Source organism: Athene cunicularia (genome assembly GCF_003259725.1).
Source record: "Athene cunicularia isolate RWA chromosome 1 unlocalized genomic scaffold, athCun1 chr1_part2, whole genome shotgun sequence".
NCBI lineage: Eukaryota > Metazoa > Chordata > Aves > Strigiformes > Strigidae > Athene > Athene cunicularia.
This window is the reverse complement of record NW_020799092.1, coordinates 24,707,029-24,731,485: the sequence shown is the minus strand read 5'-3', so window position 1 is coordinate 24,731,485 and position 24,457 is coordinate 24,707,029. Positions and strand designations below refer to the sequence as shown.

Genomic DNA, 24,457 nt, shown 5'->3' with positions numbered 1-24,457 from the left:
CTGCCTTCCCTCCTGCCTTCCCTCCTGCCTTCCCTCCTGCCTTCCCTCCTGCCTTCCCTCCTGCCTTCCCTCCTGCCTTCCCTCCTGCCTTCCCTCCTGCCTTCCCTCCTGCCTTCCCTCCTGCCTTCCCTCCTGCCTTCCCTCCTGCCTTCCCTCCTGCCTTCCCTCCTGCCTTCCCTCCTGCCTTCCCTCCTGCCTTCCCTCCTGCCTTCCCTCCTGCCTTCCCTCCTGCCTTCCCTCCTGCCTTCCCTCCTGCCTTCCCTCCTGCCTTCCCTCCTGCCTTCCCTCCTGCCTTCCCTCCTGCCTTCCCTCCTGCCTTCCCTCCTGCCTTCCCTCCTGCCTTCCCTCCTGCCTTCCCTCCTGCCTTCCCTCCTGCCTTCCCTCCTGCCTTCCCTCCTGCCTTCCCTCCTGCCTTCCCTCCTGCCTTCCCTCCTGCCTTCCCTCCTGCCTTCCCTCCTGCCTTCCCTCCTGCCTTCCCTCCTGCCTTCCCTCCTGCCTTCCCTCCTGCCTTCCCTCCTGCCTTCCCTCCTGCCTTCCCTCCTGCCTTCCCTCCTGCCTTCCCTCCTGCCTTCCCTCCTGCCTTCCCTCCTGCCTTCCCTCCTGCCTTCCCTCCTGCCTTCCCTCCTGCCTTCCCTCCTGCCTTCCCTCCTGCCTTCCCTCCTGCCTTCCCTCCTGCCTTCCCTCCTGCCTTCCCTCCTGCCTTCCCTCCTGCCTTCCCTCCTGCCTTCCCTCCTGCCTTCCCTCCTGCCTTCCCTCCTGCCTTCCCTCCTGCCTTCCCTCCTGCCTTCCCTCCTGCCTTCCCTCCTGCCTTCCCTCCTGCCTTCCCTCCTGCCTTCCCTCCTGCCTTCCCTCCTGCCTTCCCTCCTGCCTTCCCTCCTGCCTTCCCTCCTGCCTTCCCTCCTGCCTTCCCTCCTGCCTTCCCTCCTGCCTTCCCTCCTGCCTTCCCTCCTGCCTTCCCTCCTGCCTTCCCTCCTGCCTTCCCTCCTGCCTTCCCTCCTGCCTTCCCTCCTGCCTTCCCTCCTGCCTTCCCTCCTGCCTTCCCTCCTGCCTTCCCTCCTGCCTTCCCTCCTGCCTTCCCTCCTGCCCCTCCTGGCTGTGGGTGGCTCTGAGAAGGACACTTTGATTGCAAACATTTTCTGGAGAGTTTTTGTTTAAAAGAAAAAAAAAAAAACAAAACAAACAAAAAAACCAACCCCAAACCCCCAAACCTTTATGTTAAAAGTTACAGATTTTAGCAGCACAAATAACTGTGAAAAGTCTGAAGAAATAAATGAGCAAACTGGTGGTTGCTAGACAAACTTCAGCTCAGGATTACAGTGGTACAGTGGACCTGCAGAGCATGGCCTGGTTCTAGGTATTCCAAATAATTTAATTGTTCGTTGAGGGATGTTCACTCGTGTTAAAACGTTTGATGTGGTGCCTGGCCTCAAGGTGAGCTGTTAAGGGTGCTCTGAGTGCAAATAGAAGCTGTTGGTCAGCGTTGTACCAATATTTTTCCAAAGACTGGGTGGACGTTTGTTATCTGCAGATTCAGGAGCAGGCTGGGTTACTGAAAGAGCCTTTGAGTGGTGTCTGATGCTGGGACCTGTGGCAGTGAGGGAGTGAAAGGTATCCTGACCTGAAACTGTAAATGATTGTAACAGAAAGAGTATTGGTATGAATGAAGTGTGTCTGTGAAATCACCACAAAAATGACAGATCTAAAGATAAAAGAATGCTGTTGCAGAGCCCTATATGTATTCTTCAGTTTAAAATTTTATATGGCAAGAAGAGGAAGAACAGATTTGGATCCATAACTTACATGAGGAAAACCTAAGAACTATGAAATTCACAAGTTTTTACGAGGCTTACATGGGGTAGAGTTGTGAGAGAATTTAATGAGGCAAAAAGAACCCTAAAGATCCACTCCTAAATCCCATTCATTTTTTCTTTTGCTAAATATTTACTGTATCTTAATGTGGCAACAGTTAAAAAACAAAAAAAAAAATTCCCAAGCTAAAGCAGAACACTTGAAAATAAATGTAATCAGATTCACCTTGATTTGCCTATTATAAAGGCCACATTGGTTTGGGGCTGTATTTTTTTCAGGGGGGTTGAAAGTGATTAACAGAGTTTGAGGAAGGGGGAGGAAATTAAGACAAGAAAGTGAAGATCTCTGTTTAGATTGAAAACCCAATGGTATTTTGTATCTTTGTGCATCCGTGCATCCCTGTGAGTCCCTCACCACAGCTCCAGCTGAAGTCAGTTGGCTAAAAAGTTCAGCCCAATGGTGGCTCAGACCTGCTTAAAAGGGAGTAAACTCTTTCACATTCTGTTCTGTCATCTCTGGGACTGCTCAGTAAGCCAAGTCAGTGTGGTAAAGTGGCAGAAAACAAACACGTCGGTTTGTTCTCCATCCCTGGCTCAAGAAGAAAAAGTTTGATGTGCTAATCTACAGAGTTTAGATGAGATTGAGAGTGGCACAGAAGAGGGTGTGAAGATGTACTGTCGGAAGGAAGGGATGGAGATGTGGGATTGTCCTTTTGATAGTGAACTGTTAGGTTTAGCTGTCTTGTGCTGCTGGCGGAGAGTGATTTGTGACTGAACAGCCATGTGGGAAAGAGAAAAGCACAGTTATGAAGGCAAAAGTGCACTTTCACTCATTTTTCTTTCTTCCTGCATCAAGCTGGAGTAAACGATGCTTCCAAAATAATTTAGGAGTGTAACCACTAAATTACTGTTAACGTGTTTCTAGGGTAGACCCAGACAAATTGGCTTCCAAGCTTTTTTAATCTTACAATTCAAAAAATAAATGAGCAATCTGCAGTATGAGGATCTGATCTTCTCCTTCTTCCAGGTAAAGACTGGGAAGTATTAGTGTATATTGTCTTTGTGAAAGAAAAAAAACCCGCAGAATTACGCTGCTTTTTTTTCCTCACAAAACCATATAATAGTTTGTATTGAAGATGTTTCTTTTTCTTTCAGCTTTGACAAGAGGCAGAACGCCACAGTTCATAAGATCAGTAAGTACTGAAGCTATTTGCAGTTAAGTGTGTTTCAGAAAGTTTTCTAAGTTTTAACAGTTTGTATAGGAACCCGTTCTGCAGTCAAAACCTGATGAAACAATCCACTATAACTATTTCAGAAACAGTACCTAGCTTCTTTAATGTCCCAGCTCTTCTCAGTCTGTGTTCTCATAAAGGCAAAAACATGAACAGTAACAAGGAAACAGTTAGCTTGTACTGATACCATGTACTGCAGGTCTTAAAAGGGCCTGAAAGTTGCATTTAAAACAAAAAGAGACATTTTCATGTTGTTTTTAATATGAGTTTCCAGGATTCATACTGGTTGCTTTCTGGTGTAATTAAAAAATCTGATATTGTGCATAAGTGAAGTTGATTTTGCGCAGTAGTATTAAAACTGATATCTGAACATTTAATCACTGAGAATTTTCTTACTTATTCCACACATAATTTTCAAAAGTAGTATATTGTGTGTTATGATTTTTATAGGCAAATAGTAAAAATGGACCTGGCTTGTAGAAAATTTTTGTTCAGCGTAAAAAAGCAGGTTTAATGACACACCAAAGCAGTCAGACCAGCTGACTGCATATATCCATTTGTCTTTTACCATTCTAAACTAAAAATTAAGATTTTGGGGAAAGAAACAGTGACTTTGTTGGTTTTTGGGTGTTTTTTTTTTTTAAAGGAACATTTGCCTGAAACCATGGTCAGTTATTGGAGCGTATAAGCTATTTCTGTAAACTGTGTTACATCTTTCCTATAGTGGGAATTCTATAGCGAGTAATTTCAGAGCAGTTAATATGTGTTTCTTTTAATATGAACTTAAGACTTTCAGAATTCCAGAATTTTAAAACTCATTTTCTTGCCCCCTATCAAATGCTTAGGTACTTCAGAAAACAGAGTTTACAATTAAATACTAGTTTGCTTCGCCCTTTTCCCTCTGCTGATTTATCACAACCCAAGAAGATAGCAAATTCTTCTTTCTAAACATTTCTGAAATAAAATGCAAGTGAAGATTGGGAAGGGCCCGTTACCGAACCTTTGGAAGACTATCTTTTAAAAATCCCTTTACAAATGAGCACCAACTTTTGAAAGAAAGGTGTCTTGACATTTCTAGCTGTGGGAGTTTATTCCTAAAGTAGCTTGTTATATGTTTTACTCCTGCTTTGTCTCGCAGAACAGCGTTATCTCACATCAAACTTTTACAATTTTCATTTATTAGCCTGCACCTCCCAGAACTGAGAGGATGGCTGTTGATCAGGACTGGAGCAGTGTTTATCCAACAGCAGCTGCGTTTAAACCTGCCTCTGTGCCTCTCCCAATTCGAATGGGTTACCCAGTGAAGAGAGGAGTACCTCCACCCAAAGAAGGCAACTTAGAACTTATAAAGGTAAGGCACATGCCATTGGCATGTGGTAACTTTTAAAATTATTATTCACTAAGACTACACTGCTTTGATTGTAATGTTTGGATTGGATACTGTTTTCTATTATTAAATAGGGTAATACTTTATTTAATTTCTAAATTAAATGGTAAGAAATACGAATGTAAGTAGCAAATTAACTGAATCAGGAGACTTCTAGATTATCATGCCTGTGACTTAAGTCTTTTGCTAAGTCAGACTTGAGAAGAGTCTTCATACCTGAATATTTTAAGTGTATTGTACTGCCTTAACAAATGTTAAAGTGCAATCAGATTTCAGTAATGCCCTTTGTTTATGAACTGACAAGAGAGCTTTATTTTGGTAACTCTTAATATATTTATTTCAGATTCCCAATTTTTTGCATCTTACTCCTCCTGCAATTAAGAAACACTGTGCAGCTCTTAAAGGTGAGGGTTTTTTTGTTTTGTCAGGTTGTTTTTTTTCCGTTTTTAAAAACTGTGTCTTGGAGTTTTAAGGTGATGCAAAACGTGCCTGTGTGTGATGATGTAGAAGGTGAGACGTGGTTCACCTCTACAGCTGGTTATTTGTCAGGTTTTGGCTAGTATTGTATGCTTTCTTGTTGATGCATTAAGTCATACAAATGGTAGGCAGGTTTTCAGCACACCACTAAGACTTTTAATTTTACCTTTCCTAATCTAATGAAGACCAAGAGCATCTTTGCCAGCCATCAGGGAGAACCTAACGAGGAGGTGAGCCCAAAGAGAAGTGGAGGCACAAGGGTAGAGGCAGGAGATAGAATTATAGAATCATTTGGGTTGGAAAAGGCTCTTAAGATGATAGAGTCCAACCATTAACCTAACACTACCAACTACCGCTAAACCATGTCCTTAAGTGCTGTATCTACACATCTTTTAAATATGTCTAGGGATATTGACTCAACCACTTCCTTGGGCAGCCTGTTCCAGTGCTTGATAATCGTTTCGGTGAAGAAATTTTTTTGTAATATCCAATCTAAACTTCCCCTGGTATAACTTCAGGCTGTTTCCTCTCATCCTATCACTTGTTGCTTGGGAACAGAGAGAGAGACCCACTTCATTACAACCTTCTTTGAGGTAGTTGTAGAGTGATAAGGTCTCCCCTCAGCCTGTGTGGTAAGAGATAAGAGGCCTGTCTTGAGTTGCCTGTGTACAAATGCATGCAGAGTAGGAAACAGGAGGAATTAGAAATGTGAGGAGATACAAGCTTTCACCCTGCATTTGTGTATGATTGAGGTACAGACAAGGATGATGTAGAGGAGGAGCTGACCTGTTCCCAGGTGAACAGCTCAGAGCTTTGTGATGAGACATGTAGGAAGCTGGTGAAGAATCTGAGAGTCAGGATCAGAGGAGAAGCTGAAAGCGTGTCTTGGTGGACATCTGCCACAGGCTGCCTGGCTGAGGAGGTGGATGAAGAGCTGAAAAAAGCCTCACAACTGCAAGCTTTGGTTTTCATGGGGAACTGCAGCCATCTCGACAGCTTCTGGAAGGGTAGTAGGATGAAATAGAATCCATCTAGGAGATTTCTGGAGTGTGTTGCAGATAATTTTTTTGATGCAGATGGTGGACAAACTGCCTCTAGGAAGGTGCTGTGTTGCACATGTTGCTCATGGGTATGGAAGAACTGGTTGGAGATGTCAAGGTTACTGGCAGCCTTGATTGTGAAGAGAAGATGGTGAAGTTTAAGATTTTGAGAGGAGTGAGGAAGGAAGGAAGGTGGTGTATTGAAGGCAATTTCTCGATGGAAATGATCGAGTTGACTAGGAGACACGCTCTGTTGTATTTGTTGTTTGGACAGGAAGAACTGGTTAAGTATTTGGAGGTTAGGGACATCCTTGGTAACAGTGGACATAAAACTGTGATGTTTAAAATCTTGAGAGAATTGAAGTAGACAGACAGTGGAACTACAGTCTGGACTTCAGGAGAGTGATTTTGCTTTATCCAGGAATCTGCTTGGCAGATCTTGTTGGGGACTCTCCTGGGGAGAAAAGTGGCCCATGAGAGCTGATGGATGTTTAAGTTCAACTTCCTCAAAAGCAAGAATGGTCCATACCAGTGTGCAGAAAGTTGAGCAGGCTATGGCAGAAGGGACAGCATGGGTGTGTAGGGAACTCGTGAGTCACAGGAGATTTTTGCCTGACCATCTTCAAGAATGGCAGGAAAGAAGATGCAGGAAATTGCAGGTCGGTCAGCCTCACCACATTCCCTGGAAGATTATGAAGTAAACCTTCCTGGAAGCCATTTCCAAGAATGTGAAAACATGCTTTATAACAACCTGGATAACCGTAGGGAGCCCACCCTCAGCAGGTCTTCAGGTAGTAACGAATTGAGAGAGAACAAGTGATACACTGGAGAGCAGAGCTGCCATTCAGAGGGATCTCAACAGGCAGGAAAAAAATCCACTGTGAGGATCCTCATGAAGTTAAAGGCAACTGCAAAGTCTGGGATGGAATAACCCATGCAGTAGTAGTACAGGCATGTGGTAGGGGTCAAACAGCTGGAAAAATTTTCAGAAAAGGCTGTGTGGATCCTGGTGGACATTTGAAAGTTGCACACGAGTCAGCATTGTGCCCTCGTGGCAAGCAAGATTAACTGCATACTGGGCTCTATTAACAAGAGTGTAGCCACCACATTTAGGAAATGAATTCATTGTCCTCTACTCAGTATTGCATTCAGTTCTGGGATCCGCAGTACAAAAGGATGTGGACCTGTTAGGAGGGCCACGCAAATGACCAGAGGGCTGGAACATCTCTCCTGTGATGCTGAGAAGGTTGGGGTTGTTCAGCCTGGAGAAGAGAAGGCTCTGGGGGAGCCTTATTGTGGCCTTTCAGTCTATAAGGGGGCTTATAAGAAAGACTGGAGAGAGTTTTTACCAAGGCCTGTAGTGACAGGACAAGGGGCAACGGTTTTAAACTGAAAGAGTAGATATTTAGATTGGACATAAGGAAACAATTTTTACAATGAGGGTGCTGAGGTCCTGGAACAGCTTGCCCAGAGAAGTGGATGCTCCGTCATTGGGAGTGTTCAGGGTCAGGTTGGATGGGTCTTTGAGCAACCCAACTTAGTGAAAAATGTCCCTGCCCATGGCAGGGGGCTTGGACTGGGTGATCTTTGAAGGTCCTTTCCAACCCAAACCATCCTGTGATTCGATTTGGCAATTGTGAGACTGCATCTGGGGTACTGTATCCTGTTTTGGGGAACCCAGTGCAAAGGAAGACATTGAAATACTGGACCAAGTCTAAAGACTCTGCTGTTACCTAATGAGTATGGTTTCTATAAATAGTACTTTGAAAAAGATACATTGCAATAAATTTAGAAAAAAACAAACAAACCACAATAAACAAAACCAACAGATATTACTTGCAGTGTTTTCTCTTTATTACACAGATTTCTGCACTGAATGGCCAAGTGCTTTGGACAGTGATGAGAAATGTGAACAGCATTTTCCTATTGAAATTGAAACAATAGATTATGTTTCTGCAGGGACATCTATTCGTAATCCCAAAGCAAGAGTGGTGACTTTAAGAGTAAGTAATATTTTTGGTAAACAGACTTGGTTTCAAAACACCAAATACTTGGCTTTCTTTTCTTTGCTGAATGTCTGAATAAAAAGCAGTGGATTTTCTTAAGTATATTGCAGCACGATAGAACTGAGGTTGTAGGGTTATGGATATGTATTTATAAATGAAGACTAAGCTCTGATACAAAACAAATAGTGTACCTTCTGAAGAATCTACTATAGAAAGGGCTGCAAGCCTTTGTGCTTAATGTCTTGCTTAGACTATTTCATTGCCCATTTATAGACCCTAGAAGTGCTCAATTATTGACAGATAGTTCATATGAATGTGGCACTGTTAGTAAGTATTGAGTTGGCAGGTGTCCACGCATCAGTGTGTAAGCAGGAGGAGCAGCAGCCTTCTGATCATAGGATCATGAGATACTTTAGGTTGGAAAGGGAGCTCAGGAGCTTTCCACTCTGACCTTCTGCTTAAAGTAAGGTAGGTATGAGATCAGGTCAGGTTCCTTGGGACTTTCTCCAGTTGGATCTTGGAAAGCATTCAGGAGATTGCGTAACCTCTCTGGACAACCTCTTCCAGTTCTTGCCAGTCCTCATGGCAGCAAGGTTAGGATTGTGCTGTGGCTTTTGAACATGCCTTTTGAGATGAGATTTGAGCCTATCTTAAGAGCAGCAGTGGGGTCAGTGATAGTTGTGTTCCTATTCTATCAGTATAGAAGTTCAAATACTGTAGGATTCCACATGTTTATAACATCTGTAAAACATTAATCATGGCAACTTTGAATGGTAGTAGTTCATTTTGTCTGTAGGACTCTCCACTTTCCTTTTGGCTGAAATTTAATTTGGTCTCTCTTTGACTTAAATATGCATTTCACACCACTGTTGGCAGGAACTTCACCATCCCCTTGTCACAGTGCACTAGAGTTTAGCCTTTTGTCTTGTAATTCAGATCTGTGGTCAAGAGCAAGTTTTCATAAATTTATATGTGTTAGAAATCAAAGGAAATGGAGTGTGTTTGTGAAAATAGGAGGCCCTGAGTTCATGCTGCGTTGTGAATGCATGTAGAGCGGGCACACACTGGACCCCTCTTGCTCTCCCAAATTCAGTTGTCTCTGTTGGAGGAATACTGATATTTGCAGGATATGGTGTCACAGGTAGGAGGAAAAGCTCAGCTGCTCAAACAGCCTTGAGTCTCCTCCCATTAAAAACAGCAGATGGTGAGCATATGTGAATTTCTTGCTTTCTAAATTGTGAAAAACATTACTAGATATATGTGTCTTCTGTTAAATGTGGCTGTTGAGACACAAGATGTTGGACTAGGGGTTGGCTGTGTTGCAGTGGAGAAGCTAATTCAAAATCATACACAACTAAGTGTGTCTGTATTGTTCTGTCTACATCTATCCATTAGTGTTAACTGGCCTTGGTACTTGTAAGGCATCATGTGGATGTGTAACATGTATGGATATTAAAAAAAGGAGGGGTTGGAGTGGGAGACAAAGATGGAACAGCTACCCATATGCTTTTTCAGTTACTGGTGTTCTGATCCCAGACTTCATTAATAAAGTCTTTCTCTGATTAATCCTCCTGACAACAAAATCTGCCTAGGGAGGGGGAAGAGAAGGATTTAAAGGTGAAAGCAGATGGCACTGGCTCAGATAGTGATTGAGTTTGTATCAATGAGAGAGTATTTACTGTGTGCTGTGATAAACTCTCTGGTGGATCTTCATGATAAGATTTCCTTTGTGAAATATTGTTTAAAAGTTAAACCTTTTTAATCTTATTTTTAAAATGATGCCCTTTTCCTGCCAGGTAGCATACTGAAAATGCTAATTGTTCATCTCCTTGTAGCCTAATGCCAGTATTTCTTGTCATAAAATTTATCCTACTTTATTCCCAAGCGGAATTGTCCACATTGTACCGGACAACATACTGTAGGATGTAAAATGAGACCTTTTTTTAAATCAACAGCTGTTCTTTGTGGAGTTCTAACTTTTCTAAAATTCAACATAAACTACTCTGCAGCATTCCAGCTAACAATTACAAGCTGTCCAGTTGCTATCCTATTTTGAAGCAAGTAGTCACATAAATATTTTTTCACTTTAAAGTGACTTTGGACTAGTAAGAACAAAATATTTTTTGTGATCCTGTAGTATAGGCAACAGACCAGATAGCTTTTTGTTTTTTATAGGAAAAGCAAGTCATGTGGAATAAAATCATAGCTCTCTTAACATTCATGTAAAATCGTAGCTCTCTTATCACGCTGTATGAAGGCAACATAATACAACTATGTTAATGCCATCCTTTTAAGACAGTGCAAAAAGTACTACTCGGTGGAATTGTTTTGCATTGTTGGTTCAAGCAAGCTAATGCTGGACATCTGGGCTGGAGTATCCCATTAAGTTTAGATAGTCATGGTCATAAAGTGCTTACTTGCACTAGTAGTTGTACACTTGCCAGAAAGTTGTGTCTGAAGCCCTTTTAGAGTTTGGAGAATTCATTCTTTCTGTGAGTGTGAGAGAAAGACAATGTTAAGAAAATGGGTTTTACAAAAAGGTGTTTGTCATGGGGTGAGCATTGCCAGGCAGCAGCGAGGGTAGGCTCTTCTGTAAGGAAAGGTGATCCAGGGGCAATGAGTAGAATTATTCTCACCCAGCTGCTTTGGTATTTGGATGAAAAGAAATTTATTCTCTGGATAGACAGATTATATTTGCCTTGTGTTAAGATTTCTGACATGTGATACAAACAGAAGAAACTCTTCAAATGCATAATTAATAGCTATCCTTTTAATTCTTGTTAAAAGATGTGCCTAAGTATCTCAAAATATTTTCAGGGTGCAGAGGTTGGATTTATCCAAGTAATTGAAGTGTTTTCTCTTGTACTTGAAGGTTAAACTTTCTAACCTGAATTTGGATGACCATGCAAAGAAGAAGCTCATTAAACTTGTAGGAGAGCGGTACTGTAAGGATACAGATATGCTCACAATTACAACGGACAGGTACGGTTACAAGAAGGAAAAAAATGCCAGTATAGCGAGGGCTGCGTGTCTTCCAATAATATCAATTATTGTCTTGGTAAATTATTATATTTTTAAGGCTAAAATGACTTAAACTTACCAGTACTCCTGTTATTAACTGTTAAAAATATAATGGAAAAATCACGTGAGGTCAAACCTGTTATTTGTTAAATATTGTTAGTTATTGAAACTTTGTATTTGGAAGTTTTGAATGTTATTTTAAAGTAGTCCTCATGTTTCCCAACACAACCCATGGGTTCTGTTAGTTTCAACAATGATCTGAAGAGTTTCAGTCAAGAAAATACACCAGAGACCAGATATTTCTCAGTGTTTTGATTTTGTAGATATAAACAAATCACTGTAGTTATTTACAGTTATGTTCAGAAGACTGCATGGGAGAAATATCTTTTCTGTGTTGAATTCTGAAGCATTTAAGAGAATACATGTGTATTCTTAAATTCACAATACACTTTAATTCACAGCTGCTTTTAGTGGTAGGAAAAACATGGTTGATAGTCTTTTTGTTTGCATGTTTTTATTAGAATTCTTTTTTCTCCTCTTAAATTTCTGTCCGTTTGATATGATACACTGTTTTATTCTACATAAAATAAATATAAAATGGGTAAAATTGTGCCTATCTTTTTCGACTAGACCTGGAAATCTGGATAGCTTACAGGAACCACTTGCTACCAAGAGAGTTTCATTTCCTGAGCAAGACTTATTTTGTGGCTAAAACATTAGTATAGCTGAAAGGAGTTTACCTTTAGAGCATATGTGAACGGTCTCATGCTGTGTTCCAGAAGAAACTCTTTAACATGCCTGTTGATATTTCACTTTATTTTTAGTAAATTCTAAGGCCTGAGCTCTGAGCAATATGCATTTCTTTAATACAGGATTTTCCAGGCTGGTATTTAGATTACTTTTGAACAGAGGCTCTTTCACTATGAAATAAATCCAAGTCAAAAGCTTGAGTTCTTTTTAAAGTTTATTTGCTAGAATAATCATAGTGCATAGTAATCCAGATGAGTGTTTTTTAGAGTGTCTCAGATGTAATCTCACATGATGCAATTTGTTCTGCATCAGAAAGGGGGGTGAAGGAGCCTGCAGGAAGAGTTGAGGGTGAGAGAGAGGCAGGAGGTTATGGATGATCAGCATGAGGAAGAGATTAATGTCACCAAATTTTCAGCAGAAGGTTTTGATGACTAGTTTTAATAAGTACACTGTTTTTTGCAGGACCGTGTCTTATTCCAAGAAATTTTACTGGTTTCGACTTACATTGCCTTAAACTTTTCTTCTTAAGTTGTTGACTAGATCTCCTGTTCTGAACTGTATTCCATACCTGTTTTCACCAGCCATCTTCCTTCAGCTCTGGGGGAAAAAAATTAAATTAGTTTTTAAAGGAGTTCACACTTAATGTATGTTGGATTCCACTTTGGCACAGAGGGTGAAGAAGTTTTTAATGCTGCTTGAACATCTGTAAATTCTTGCATTTTGTACATTTCCTAGTGACTTGCAGATGCCCATTCTTCCATGTTCTTAATACTTATGCCTTCATGATGTTATTCTTGATTAAGTGTAATTCAGATACGTGTGTGAATCAAACACACGTTTTCCTAAGATTCCCTACATTAAAATTAGAAATTTTGATGGTAAGTTTAACATTTTGCTCAACAGTATATTACAGTGGTTTGATTTCAGTAATACTAGCTTTGTTTATGATTTTTCAGGTGTCCACTCAGAAGACAGAACTATGATTACAGCATACACCTCCTCACAGTTTTGTACCATGAATCTTGGGTAAGCAGTTGTAAAATAACTTGCACTAATGTGCACGTGCTCTCTCGTAATATAAAGTTCCAGCACTGTGTGCAGCTTAAAGTAAATTCTTAGATTTTTCTTCTTCCGTCTCACTTTTCTTCAACCAAGATAAGTTGCTTCTGTTTGAATCTTAATTCTCCAGTCAACTTCGAGTGCATTTCTTTAACTTCACAAGTGCTATTCTGTTGTTTGTGTATGTAGTTTCTCTTTTCAGTTCTCTAGTGTTTGACCTTAATAAGAGATTCTTTCCCAAGCCTTTCCCAATACATCCCCACAACAACAAGCCTAAAACACCCTGAGCCTAGCAGAAAGCATCTTAATTCTAAGGATTCCTCAATGTACCTTTAGTTTGGCAGCATGCTGGGCGGCCTGTGCACAATATTCAAATATGAATTGAGTGCATTCAGAGAAGTGGTGTGCTCTGTGATTATCCCCTGTTATCTGTGCATTTTTAACAGTGACCATGTTTAAAGACAAAAACAAATATTCCAAAAAAGCAGAAGGGTGTGTTACTGGCTTTAAAGCTATGAAAACTAACATACAGCACAGTGTCTACATTTTGCCTGATTCCAAACTCTTACCTGTTACTTAAAGTCTTTCTTTTCCTGGGCTTTTCATGGGTTGTGGTAAAGCTGTAAGTTGGAAGAATTCTGCTTCCCAAATGCTCGCTCACAAATCTTGCTTGAAGCTGGAAGTCCTAAGAACTTTAGGCTTCTTTTCTGAACTCCCTTTTGCTCAGAAAAGGGACATCCTCCCCACCTTCTGTTAGTTTTAGGATTTCATTGCATCAGTTAGTGTCTTGAAAAATATAAAAACTTATTGTAACTCTTCAGATAAATATTGCTACAAAAATGTAAAGGAAACTTTTCTATAATCATTCAGGATGTGGCATATTTTGAATTTTTCCCAGTGGTTAATTTTGTTAAATGATTATACCTGTGAAATATCCAGTGTAAATGTATTAAAGATACTGCTCCAGTTTATTGATAATTTACTCAATTCTTAAGTATACCTTTAATAAGATATCTTTAGGCCACAGATTTTTCTTTTACAGTGAATTCTTCAGACTTGTCTCCTGTATTTTTGTGGTTAATCATGTTGATTATAAATATTGCCTTCAAAAATTTTACAACCGTTTGGAATTATTGTTGAGAACCCATAGTTATGTTTTGGGTAACGTAACTTTGTTGAAATGTAATAGATTATTAGTGAGATCATTTGAGGAGACAGTGGAAGCCGCCATCATCAGTGTGTATCCATAGATGATGGGATCTTTTAAAGAAGTTGTAGCAGATTAGCTACCAAAAATTCACTTACTGTTTTCAGTTATTCTATAGTATTTAAATTATATGTCCATATTTAGCATTTTTATGAATTTCAGTGTTCTTGAAAACATAAGGAGGATGATCTGTATTTCCCTTTCCCTGGAAGTTGCCTTGAAGGATACTTTTTGTAATTGTAGAGCGCATCAAATTAAACTCAGCTTATACTGACATCTTGAAAGATACCTTTACTTCAGATTTCAAGTGCTTTGTACACATGGATATTTTTCTCCCCAACAGCATTACGTTGCATTACAAATCTTAAATTAATGGCAGATCAGTTTCCAGTATTAAGCAATGACAAGAGAGCCAGACACCGCTCACTTTATTAATTCCAGACGAACACCACATCTGTCCTTTGCTCTAGCATTACTTAGTGATGGAAGACAGGGCTATACGATCTTGCTACGTGTGTGTTCAGCGTGTATTGAATATGCACAAGTCTCTTGCCCTTTTATTACCTTTCAACTTCCATGTTAATATTTGATGAGTTCATCAATCAGTTGTAATTGTCTTTGATTTCCATGAAAAATTAATGGTCTTGAGAGGCATGTTTATTTATTGTGTGTGACATGTTTTGGGGTGGTTTATTTCCATGAGGAATGGTAATACCTTTTAATAACTTGCTGAAAGATAGTTTGGATATGTTTTGTCAACCATAAGCAAACACTGTATGGTTTATTTTAATTTGTACAACCTTTAATAGTGGAGGGGGGTGTATAGGGGTGGGCTTCCATGTAGACAGTAACATCAATCCTGTTTACAGAACCAATTGCAGTATTTGATGACTTTCCCAGCAGAGTAGTGCCACACTGTGTTTTCAGGCATGTGCGTGATGGAATTCAAGAAAAAGATGAGGTCACTGTTCCATTCTCGTTAAGTGAAGGGAAAGCTGGCTGCATGTAAAATTGACCCTCAATCCTGAAAACTTTGAATACTGTCTCTCTAAATATGGCATAACTCTATAATTTATGTTAATAACTAGATTACTGAATTTTCTGAACCAGCAGGTATGTGAATATATAAAATAATTTCAAGTGTAATTATATTTTCATTACGAGTGATGCATAATTCTTTCATTACACTTGTGAACGAGAGCGTCCAAGTAGTTCAGGAATCTGAAACCTTTTTAAAAGAATGACAGTTCCTTGTGGTTTTGTTTGGTATGTAGTGATCTATGTTCTACAAGGCTCTGTTGTGTAGAGGTGCATTTCAGAATGAAAGTTATTTTAAAAATAATGAGTGTGAAGAGTTTAATTCTGGCTCATCTGTCTCTTTGTATGCATGCTTAGAAGACAGAACTTAGCACTGTGTCCACAGTAGCTTCTGTATTACAAATTTTCTTGTATGCTTGGCTTCAAGAAAAATCCAGGGCATTCACAGCTTACTAATTCTATTGCTATTGCAGTTAGAAGGCTCAGGTGGAATTAGTTTGCAAGAATCCTTGTAATGGAGTTACAGCTCAAATATGCAACGAGTGCAGACAAAATAGAAGGGAGGAAGAGATGGGCACTATCAACAGTTGGTACAGGTATTATTCTGCCTCAAGGCTCTGAATATATTGTTAAGATTGGATTTATTTCCTGGATTGTGATGTGGGGAAGAGAGTTTGTTTGCATGTAGAATAAATGGATAAAAGGTTATCCAAAACAAATTTGGCAAATGGTTTCTGAGAGCTACCACAGACAAAGCAAGGGAGGCGTGTTGGTAGGTTAATGCACTGACTAGCATTTTATCTCTAACCGGCTACCAATCAGTGGATGGTGTGAGAAGACAAGACTAGCCAAATTATGAAGGTTTTGAAGATATGCTGGATGATTGAACCTGGTGTAGAGAAGCTTTCAGAGAAATTCAGGTGTTTTTTATAATCGTGTGTAAGAACTCCCTTTTTTTTCCCCCCCCCCCCCCCCTTAAATTTGGTTTTGTTTGTTGTGGAAAGAGTAAATGAATGTTTTGGGTTTGTGATGTTAGGGGACGAGGCAGTTTCCACACTGTGCAAAGGAGGGACAGGGGAAAAGAATTGTCAAACTCTTGATAGATGGTCAGAATAAAGAGTAAAGGTGAAGAAGCTGGCAAAGGTGGCAGGCGTGCCAAAAGGCACATTCATGACTTGGGAATGGAGAGAGCAGCTGAATCTATTTGATTACTTGTAGAAGTGGGGTACTACTGAGTAGCCTTTTGGGCTACATAACCCCAACAAATTGGTAGTTAAAGGTAGTATTGCATGTGAAACTGTACTGTCTTTCCTGTCTTCTCATGCTCGCACCAAAGTGCCGTCAATGGACTTAGACCATGCAAAATTCTGCAAAAGCTGAGGCCTATCAGGACCTTTAAGGATTGTGTTGGAATTTACCAAAACACAGGGCAGTGTTACCAGTTGATATTTTGTCTATATTTAAGCAATTAACCCCCCTTTATTTCGATAAAAGAAATGTGATTAATTTTTTTTCATCCTCTAGAATTGCATTCCTGTAGCAGATAATGCTACTCTTGCTTCTGGCAAAGGGCATCTGTAGTGCTTGTTAATTTTCTGGCAGGAAAAAAACCCATAATTCTTGCTTGTTTGTTTTGCTAGAGGAAGTGAAGGAAGAGAGGAGAAAAAACATGAATTCATCCTTTATTTCTTGATCCGTCCTCTGTTATTACAGGTTCAGATGAGGTGCACTGTAAAGCAGAACAACTATGGGAAGCTGCTCAGAATTTAGGCAGTGTATTAGTAAGAGTTGCTTGGTAAGACAGCGTGCGGCTTCTTGAGATGGATCTGAACAGTGGGAGCAGTTTTAATTAGGGGTTTACATACTGTGTTCTTAGTTCAACCTATTTGAATTACAGGTTGGCGAATAAAGCTGTTGAAATCTAATGGAGAGCTCAGTTCAGTTGTAGTCTTTGTTACTTGCAGGGATGGATAAGAAGCAAGAAGTGTAGCTTAAGATATCAGACTGATGCAGTTGACATTAATAAATGCAGATGGCTCATGAGGGCCATGAGGTCAGTTACCTTTAAAACATTCAGATTTTAAAACTTGAGTGTTAATTTATTTTGTTATTATAAAATACTTTGAGATCTTTTGCTTCCTGTTTAATAGTTTTCAGGTTATTAATAAGTAGGTTTAATATTTTTCAGGTTATTAATAAAACATTTGTGAGTTATTAATAAAGCACTTGTGGTTTATTAGCTTTTAGAATGTGTTCAGCAGATATCTGACTTGCACCCTCTAGTAAGAATTGAACTTATCTTCTTTAGACTTCTATGATTCCTTTCAAATTATCCCCCAGGATTGTGCCTGGATTGAATTAATCAATGAGAATGTGAGATCTATTAGGTAGATTGTTAATCAGCAGCTCAATCAGTTGTATTTCTGCTACCTTTAAAGGATGGTGCTTCTTGAACGCTGTAACAGCTCTCTAAACCTGAATGGTATTTTGATGGTATTAAGTGGTTTTTAAAGAGTTTGCTGCCCTCAAGCGGTTAAAAAGATCACCAACTGATTTCTTCACTAGTTCATCACTAAAAAGTTCTGTTTTAAGTTGAAAGCAGGAAGAAAGAAGTGGAGCAGGAAGTTAATTTCCCAGTGAGGAAAAACATTCATAGTCACTATGAAGGGGAGGAATCTGAAGAAAGTAGAGTAAGGAGGAAATAACTTACAGTTGCTTTAAACCAGTCGAGACTACAAAAAGGTGCAGCAATATTTCTTGCTCCGATTCCACATGATTTTCAACATACATAAATGCAAAATGATGGAGAGAGGAAGATACCATTCTGCATTACACAGCTGAGATCTTGAAAGATTAGTGAAAAGTTGCCTTTGCATTTTTCTGTTCTCCAGTGTGTTTCTTAAAGTAATAGGTCTGCTCTGACATACTAAAAATAACAGTAGAATAATGGTGTACACACTTTTGGACTCTCTCATGCTTTTTCTAATCGTGTAGTTACAGGAGTCTGATAAAAAAAGATTCAACACTTAAAAAAGAACAGTAAGAAAGAAGGAACATAGAGGTAGGGATGAGTGGAAAGTGGCTACTAAATATGTACAGTGATAGCCAGAGGGCCTTCTGGGTTCATCTCTTCATTGTGCTTGCATTGTAGATGCTAATAGTACTTGAAATGAAAGCATGGGGTAGTTGAAGGAGAAAGCTGAGGGAAGGAAAAAAAAATCTGAAGAATGGACATAGGGACGCTAGAGGTTTAACTAAAATATGAATCCCAAAGCTGTGTAGTTTGAATTAATTTGAGGGTAGTGTCCTACGTTGCTTTTGCATTCAACTTCAAGGCACTGGTAGGCTGGGGAGTCTGCATATGCATGCAGCTGAATGAATATTTTCGTAACCATTGGTAATAATCCTAAAATCCATTGTGTAGCTTTTCTCTAGACTTCAGTTAGCACTTCAATTGTATTGTCCTTTTTTGATCTACAATCATTTTAAGCCATTACAAGTAAGAGTAATTTTTATCACTTTGGGTTGTGCCAGGAGAACTTAGTAGAATTTTGCAGTTTTCATACTAGGAGTTCACCTTGTAATTCAGCCTAAAATATGTGAAAGAATGAGTCCCCTTTTGAAACTTAAGTGAGTCTCTGGCTACTTAGGTTTCAAAAGTATACTTTAACTTCATGTTCTGAACATTCAGGATGTTGTGACACATGGGTTGTAGGGTTAAAATGGGATGTGGAGGGCGATACTCTTAAATCTTGCTGAAACTCTCTCCCCGGGCAGAAAAAAAATTGCAAGATTCATTGAACTGAGGAGGAGTGCCACAGCCTAGTGATTAGAGCGTGTACCTGGGAGAGACTGGTTTAGAGCTCTGGCCACTATTTAGTGTAACTGAAGACTGCTTAGTGTAAATCTGACTCTGAGATCTTAGAATAATGAAGTGTGATATAATTGTGCCCTTCCTACAACAGTGTTCTTTCTCACTGTGTCATTATAGATGGTTTAGGTAATGCAAACTGAGACTGAAGTAAGGGTGGTCTTTAAATGTTGTAATATATACTTTGTTCTGAAGTATGTATTACATTTCGTTATGCACTCACCAGTGCTCAAAACCTAACAGCTTGAAAGATAAACAGAAAAGATAAAATGAAATGGTGTAGTAGATGTTAGATTTCATAAACTTTCTCTGAAGATCTGAATTCAAACATTTACAATCAAAGGGAAGAGTTCTGCTGCCAGGAAATGTGTAATGTAGTGAAAGAAAGTTAAACTTTTTTGCACCTCATGCTTGAAACCACAAAGGACGAACATTCATGCAAAAGGTTTGTACTATTTCAGACTGTAGTGAGCTTTTTGCGGTGCCTTGTGTTTAAGCCTCATGTTTCTAGTTGCTGTAGAAACAAGGCGCCTTTTTGATGCATAAATTAATTTTTATGGTCTAAATGTTGGAGTGAAATGAAGTCTTATGAAGCATAGATATTTAAAAAATGAACAGAAAATCATCAAAGATTTGGACCCTTACTATCACTGACTTGTCTTGATGAGATCAGAGTCTTACCTGATCGACATTCAGAAAACAAACTGAGTTAGATAAATACCTTACAAATGGCCCTTTTAGAAGCCTGGATATTCCAGAAAATACACCCAGCCACTTCAGCCCCGAGAAATTAGGTGGTGTCCTCATTTATGAAAGATGGAACTAGATGGTGACTGCTGAGGACTCTTAAATTAGTGACAGAACCAGAGCTTAAACCTGTGAGTATCATCAAGTGTGAGAGCATCTTTTACATCTAGTATTATTTTTGAGGCAGGGTTCTGTTCTTTCTTCTTTGCTTCTTCTCCTTTTGTGTTTTACATTTGTACCTTGCTGGAATGTTAAGTCCTCAGTCTTTATCCTGATTTTTTTCCTTGAGGGTCTTATCAGCCCAGTGCCACTGCTGTCTGTGTCCTAGAAAATAATGTTCTGCTCATTCAGAAGAATGTATTTTTACCTATTCTGCATCAACAAACCATTTTTTTTCAATCCAATCTCATCAGATACATTTTGCCTCTATATAAATTCATGTTGATATTTCTTTTTAAGTTGCCAACTAAATAGTACAATTGAAAGGTGTAAATATATCCAAAGAGAGATGAGTATGTAACTGTCTCGCAACTCATGTTTGGATTGAAGGAACCCAATAATTTGGCAAATGCTAGTATAGCTCTCACTTATTACCTGAAAATCTGTGATTACTGTACTACACAGAGTATTTTTCATTTCAGTGCAGCACTAAGAAATAGGTGTATTTATTCCAGGCAATACAGAGGTTGAAATTTGACTTGCAACTTAAAGAACTTCCCTTCCCCTAAAAAAAAAAACCACCACCAAAAAAAAAACAACACCCCCCCCCCAAAAAAAAAAAACCCAAACCAAAACAAAAAAAAACCCCAAAACAAACAAACAAACCAACACCACTAAAATTGACAATTCTAATCTTCCTCCGTATCACTCTGACAGCAAAATGATGAAAGTTAAACTCGCACAAAAACACAGAAAATGATGAAATGCCTGCTTAAGTGATCAAAAATGGATTCCTTTCTTCTATACTTAAAGGTACAATATAAATTGAAGCTTTTTGTTAATGACTTCTATGTAAAAAGCAATTTCACTGGCCAGAGCACAATTTTAGTATTTGTACTCTGTCAGCATGTCAGATTAAGCACTGTAAAGGCTTGTAAACCTCCCAAAATACTGCTTAAACTGTAGCATAAAAGATTTGCTTAGAAACAAATTCTTAGTGTGTTTATGGTGTTAAAAATGCTCTATATTTGCATTAGGAAGTGTGGAAAAAAAAAAAATCTCTTCTATGCCTCTTTAACAGTAGATTTAGATCCGTTGACTTTCTATGAAAAGCTGTTTTTCCTGATTTTTTTTGTTTGTTTGAGTTTTGTGGTTCTTATTGAAAGTTTTGGTAAGAGAAACAGTTGAAATTACCAGCTGATTGCATCTTCAGCCAAGATGATTAATACTCACTGAGATTCTGTTTTATGTGTGATAGAATGAAACAATCATCTGTAGTGAATTCAGTGCAGAAAAAACCACGGTTCTTGATTTTTAACCTTGTTCGCTAAGTGGGGTTTTTATCAAAACGTTACACAATGCCACACTTGCATTCCAGTTTTCATGGTTTTATTCTTGTTTGTAAGACTTAGTGCAGTATTTACTAACACTTTAAATTTGATGGGAACAAAAGTCATCGATTAACAAAGCTTGAGTGATGAAGACCTTTTTTTTGAAGTTTCTTTCATTGTCTCCTTAGTTTTCTTCATAACACTTTAAACTGGGACTTAAAACACTTGTAACACCTCCACTAGTCAGAGTTCATGGGTGCTTGTCTACCTAGGGTACTTTTTCAAATGAACGTATAATTCCAGAGTCATTTTTCCTCTTGCCATAAATCTGGTTGGAAACATATTTAAGTTTCACTCAATACAGTTGTTTTGCAAAAATCTGGTTTCTGTTCGGTTTCCTGTTTGTGATGTATGTCTGGACCTGTGTACAGGGGGATGACTTCTCATTTTGAGGCATGGCCACCAACGTTGCAGTGATGGATACTGGCTTCTTGTAGCAGGGCTGAGGAACGGATATTGAAATCTCCCCCTACTGCAAATCCCTTCCTGCCTTGCTCCCCTCTGCAAGTCAGATTTTAATTTTAAAATCCGTTTTGACACACCATTCTGTTGGGAAGGATTCCAAGAAATAAATGCTTAACAGTTTCTCTGGCCTCCTTTAAAATCTCCTTGCTCTGTATCACCCAAACGAAAAAGGGAAATCTCAATCTTTTATCAGCGTACATCTCCAAAATCCTCCAAGTTAATGTGTCCAGAGAAGGATTTTCCTGCAGAGATAAATGTAATGATGGTAATTAGTTCTTGTTGTCTCCGCTATAATTTAAAGGTGTTTAAAAACCTCACAGGGATCTTTTGTTTGAACTTCAAACACGAGGTTGGTCGAGGGAGTGACCAGCAGCAATACCCATATTCCCTTACTCTTGAGAAACCCTATCCCTGTGAGAGAACCTTTTGCTTTAAAATTCTTTTGGAGTTTAGGAAAAAAATGTGTTAGATAGCCATTATGCAGATAAACAAGGGATATGTATAACAGGATGATGTAATTAATTGAAAACTATCTCAACACTTAATTGAAGTATTTTTCAAACATAGAAGGAATATTTTATACCCACTTGTTCTGCTACTGTTTTAGCCATGCAGGCTACAGTATGTCTTTTTTTTTTTTTTCCCCTCTAGAAATTGAATAAGGTTCTTTTACTTCTGTGTTGTATTGTGTCCAGGTTTTAATGTCAGTCATATGAGCCTTTTAGCAGTGTTAATCACTGTTTCTGTCTAAACATTTAGACTCAGAGATTTAAAAGACAAGAGGTTCTATTTACCAGGTGCAGGATGCAGCATTTGTTAAAGTATTTTTAAATTCAGCAAGCGCAAAGGGTTGCAGGGGAAAAAAAAAAAAAAAATCTTAGGTCTTAATTAAAGGTTATTAAACATTGTGGTTTGACTGCAGCAACCTTGTTGACTAGGGGACAGAATACTTCAAAATAAACAAAAGCCAACAACATGCCCCCACCTCGCCTCCTCCAAAAAGCCATACAAAAACCCCAACCCTCCTGTGATTGCCAGGTTTATTTTGATTCTGCATAGCATAGCTAAAAATGTACTGAAGAGCCCTTTCTGGCAAGGGATTTAAAAAAAAAAAATAAAAATAAAATCTATGTTGTAAATGCTTTACTATAAGGTTTCTTTGAACTTATTCCCAGAGAAATAAGTTTTATTTAGATGTGATTTCTACAAGAGCTGTAAAAAAAACCATGACCACCAAAAATATTTCAAATTGTGATTCTTAAATAGTTGAAATAAGGACACTATGTATTGTTTACATCAGTAAAGTACTAAATTATACAAATAAATACATGATCTGCAACATATAAAAATACAACTATATCTACAAATCATATATATTTACCAAAGTACAATAAAAGAATATACAAAAATAGCAGGTTTTAACATTGGAAATATCCCTTAAACAGTCTGTGAAGCTAGGGGAAGCTCTGCTGAATCAGTGAAATGTTCAGAGACAAAAATTATAAAGAACAACTGCACGAGCCAGGTATTTACAGGCACTGGGATGATGGCTTCAGCCTGTGTTCAACTTTTGATCCTGTCTAATCTTGCAGCGCTAATGAGGTAAAAAAAAAATAGCACTTTGTGGACAGAGATTATTTTGAGGAGCAATTTGTTTTGCAGGAAGAGGAAATGGATTAATTGGTGGTGCTTTTCCTTATGAGTCACAGTCAAAGCGTTTCCTGAATACTGAAGGATTGCTGTCTCTCATCATATGCTACTTGGTACGAGCTGTCTCACTTTGTGTCTTATAGCCAGTGTAAACATACCAGGGACATAATAGCTAGGTGGCTACTTCCAAACCTTGAGCATTTAGGTTTATTTAAAATTAATACTTTTACAAGGCTTTTTGTTATTCATTATAACGAAAGGCCATAAGCTTTTCTTCCCATTCTGACTTGTCTAGTTAACATCTGCCAGATACATAAAGAACTTGATAAGTGGGAGGAAAGAAACACATTCTGCACAGAAAATGTGCAGCATACCGGCACCTTTTGAACTCTGAGGCTTGAGTTACAAGCCTTGGACTTTAGAGGAGGGGAAATATCTTCCACAACGAATGTGATTTTTAAAGCGAATTGGTATAAGTTTCTTCAAATCATTGTCGCTTTGTTTCAGTCTTGAGTAGTTTTTAAGACGATGTATATTTTCTTTCAGAAAACGGAAATGTGGGAGAGCGAGAAGACTGAGGAAGACATGGAAGAGTATATCTGGGAAAACAGCTGTTCTCAGAAAAATGCCTTGGATACACTACTTCGAATAAAAGCCTCAGAGAATGTCAGTAATGTAACTGAGGAAGAGCTGCTTGCATCTGAAGTGGTTAAGAATTACAGAAACTCTGTAATTGCACTTAAAAATGAAGGTGAAACAGAAAATAACATGTCTCAGTATAAGGAATCCGTCAAGAAACTATTGAATATACAGGCATTACCATGAGAGCAGACCCTGCAGGTACACCTGATTATCATGGAAATATTAAAACGCTGTGTTAATATTTCTGTATGGTATGGGTATATAATTATTCAGAACCTTAACCAAAACTATGAAGCTTACTGATGAGTTAATCAGATCTTTCTTTACCACTGGATTGGCTTGTAAGGGTAATTTTCCTGTCTGTGAATCTTATTCTTTGAATAAAATATGTTTTAAGTCATATTGGTGACTTGAACATTCGATTCTGTGCTTTCTTAGCTTGGGAGATCCTGGTTCACATTCTCTGCTTAATCACATTCTGACTTCTCACACAACTTGTTTTTTCAC

General features: G+C 38.9%; 1 protein-coding gene across 1 annotated transcript in view; it reads left to right on the top strand.

Annotated features, from left to right (window-relative positions):
• MRPS35 (mitochondrial ribosomal protein S35) overlaps positions 1 to 24,318 on the top strand; it is a 47,072-nt gene extending 22,754 nt beyond the window's left edge. Inside the window, exons 2-8 of the mRNA XM_026867221.1 lie at positions 2,961 to 3,001; positions 4,224 to 4,391; positions 4,771 to 4,831; positions 7,808 to 7,947; positions 10,823 to 10,932; positions 12,678 to 12,747; positions 23,855 to 24,318. Coding sequence (XP_026723022.1) covers positions 4,248 to 4,391; positions 4,771 to 4,831; positions 7,808 to 7,947; positions 10,823 to 10,932; positions 12,678 to 12,747; positions 23,855 to 24,133 — 804 coding nt within the window. The 5' untranslated portion in view covers positions 2,961 to 3,001; positions 4,224 to 4,247 and the 3' untranslated portion in view covers positions 24,134 to 24,318. The remainder of the gene's footprint in view (positions 1 to 2,960; positions 3,002 to 4,223; positions 4,392 to 4,770; positions 4,832 to 7,807; positions 7,948 to 10,822; positions 10,933 to 12,677; positions 12,748 to 23,854) is intronic.
• Positions 24,319 to 24,457: the final 139 nt, after the last annotated feature.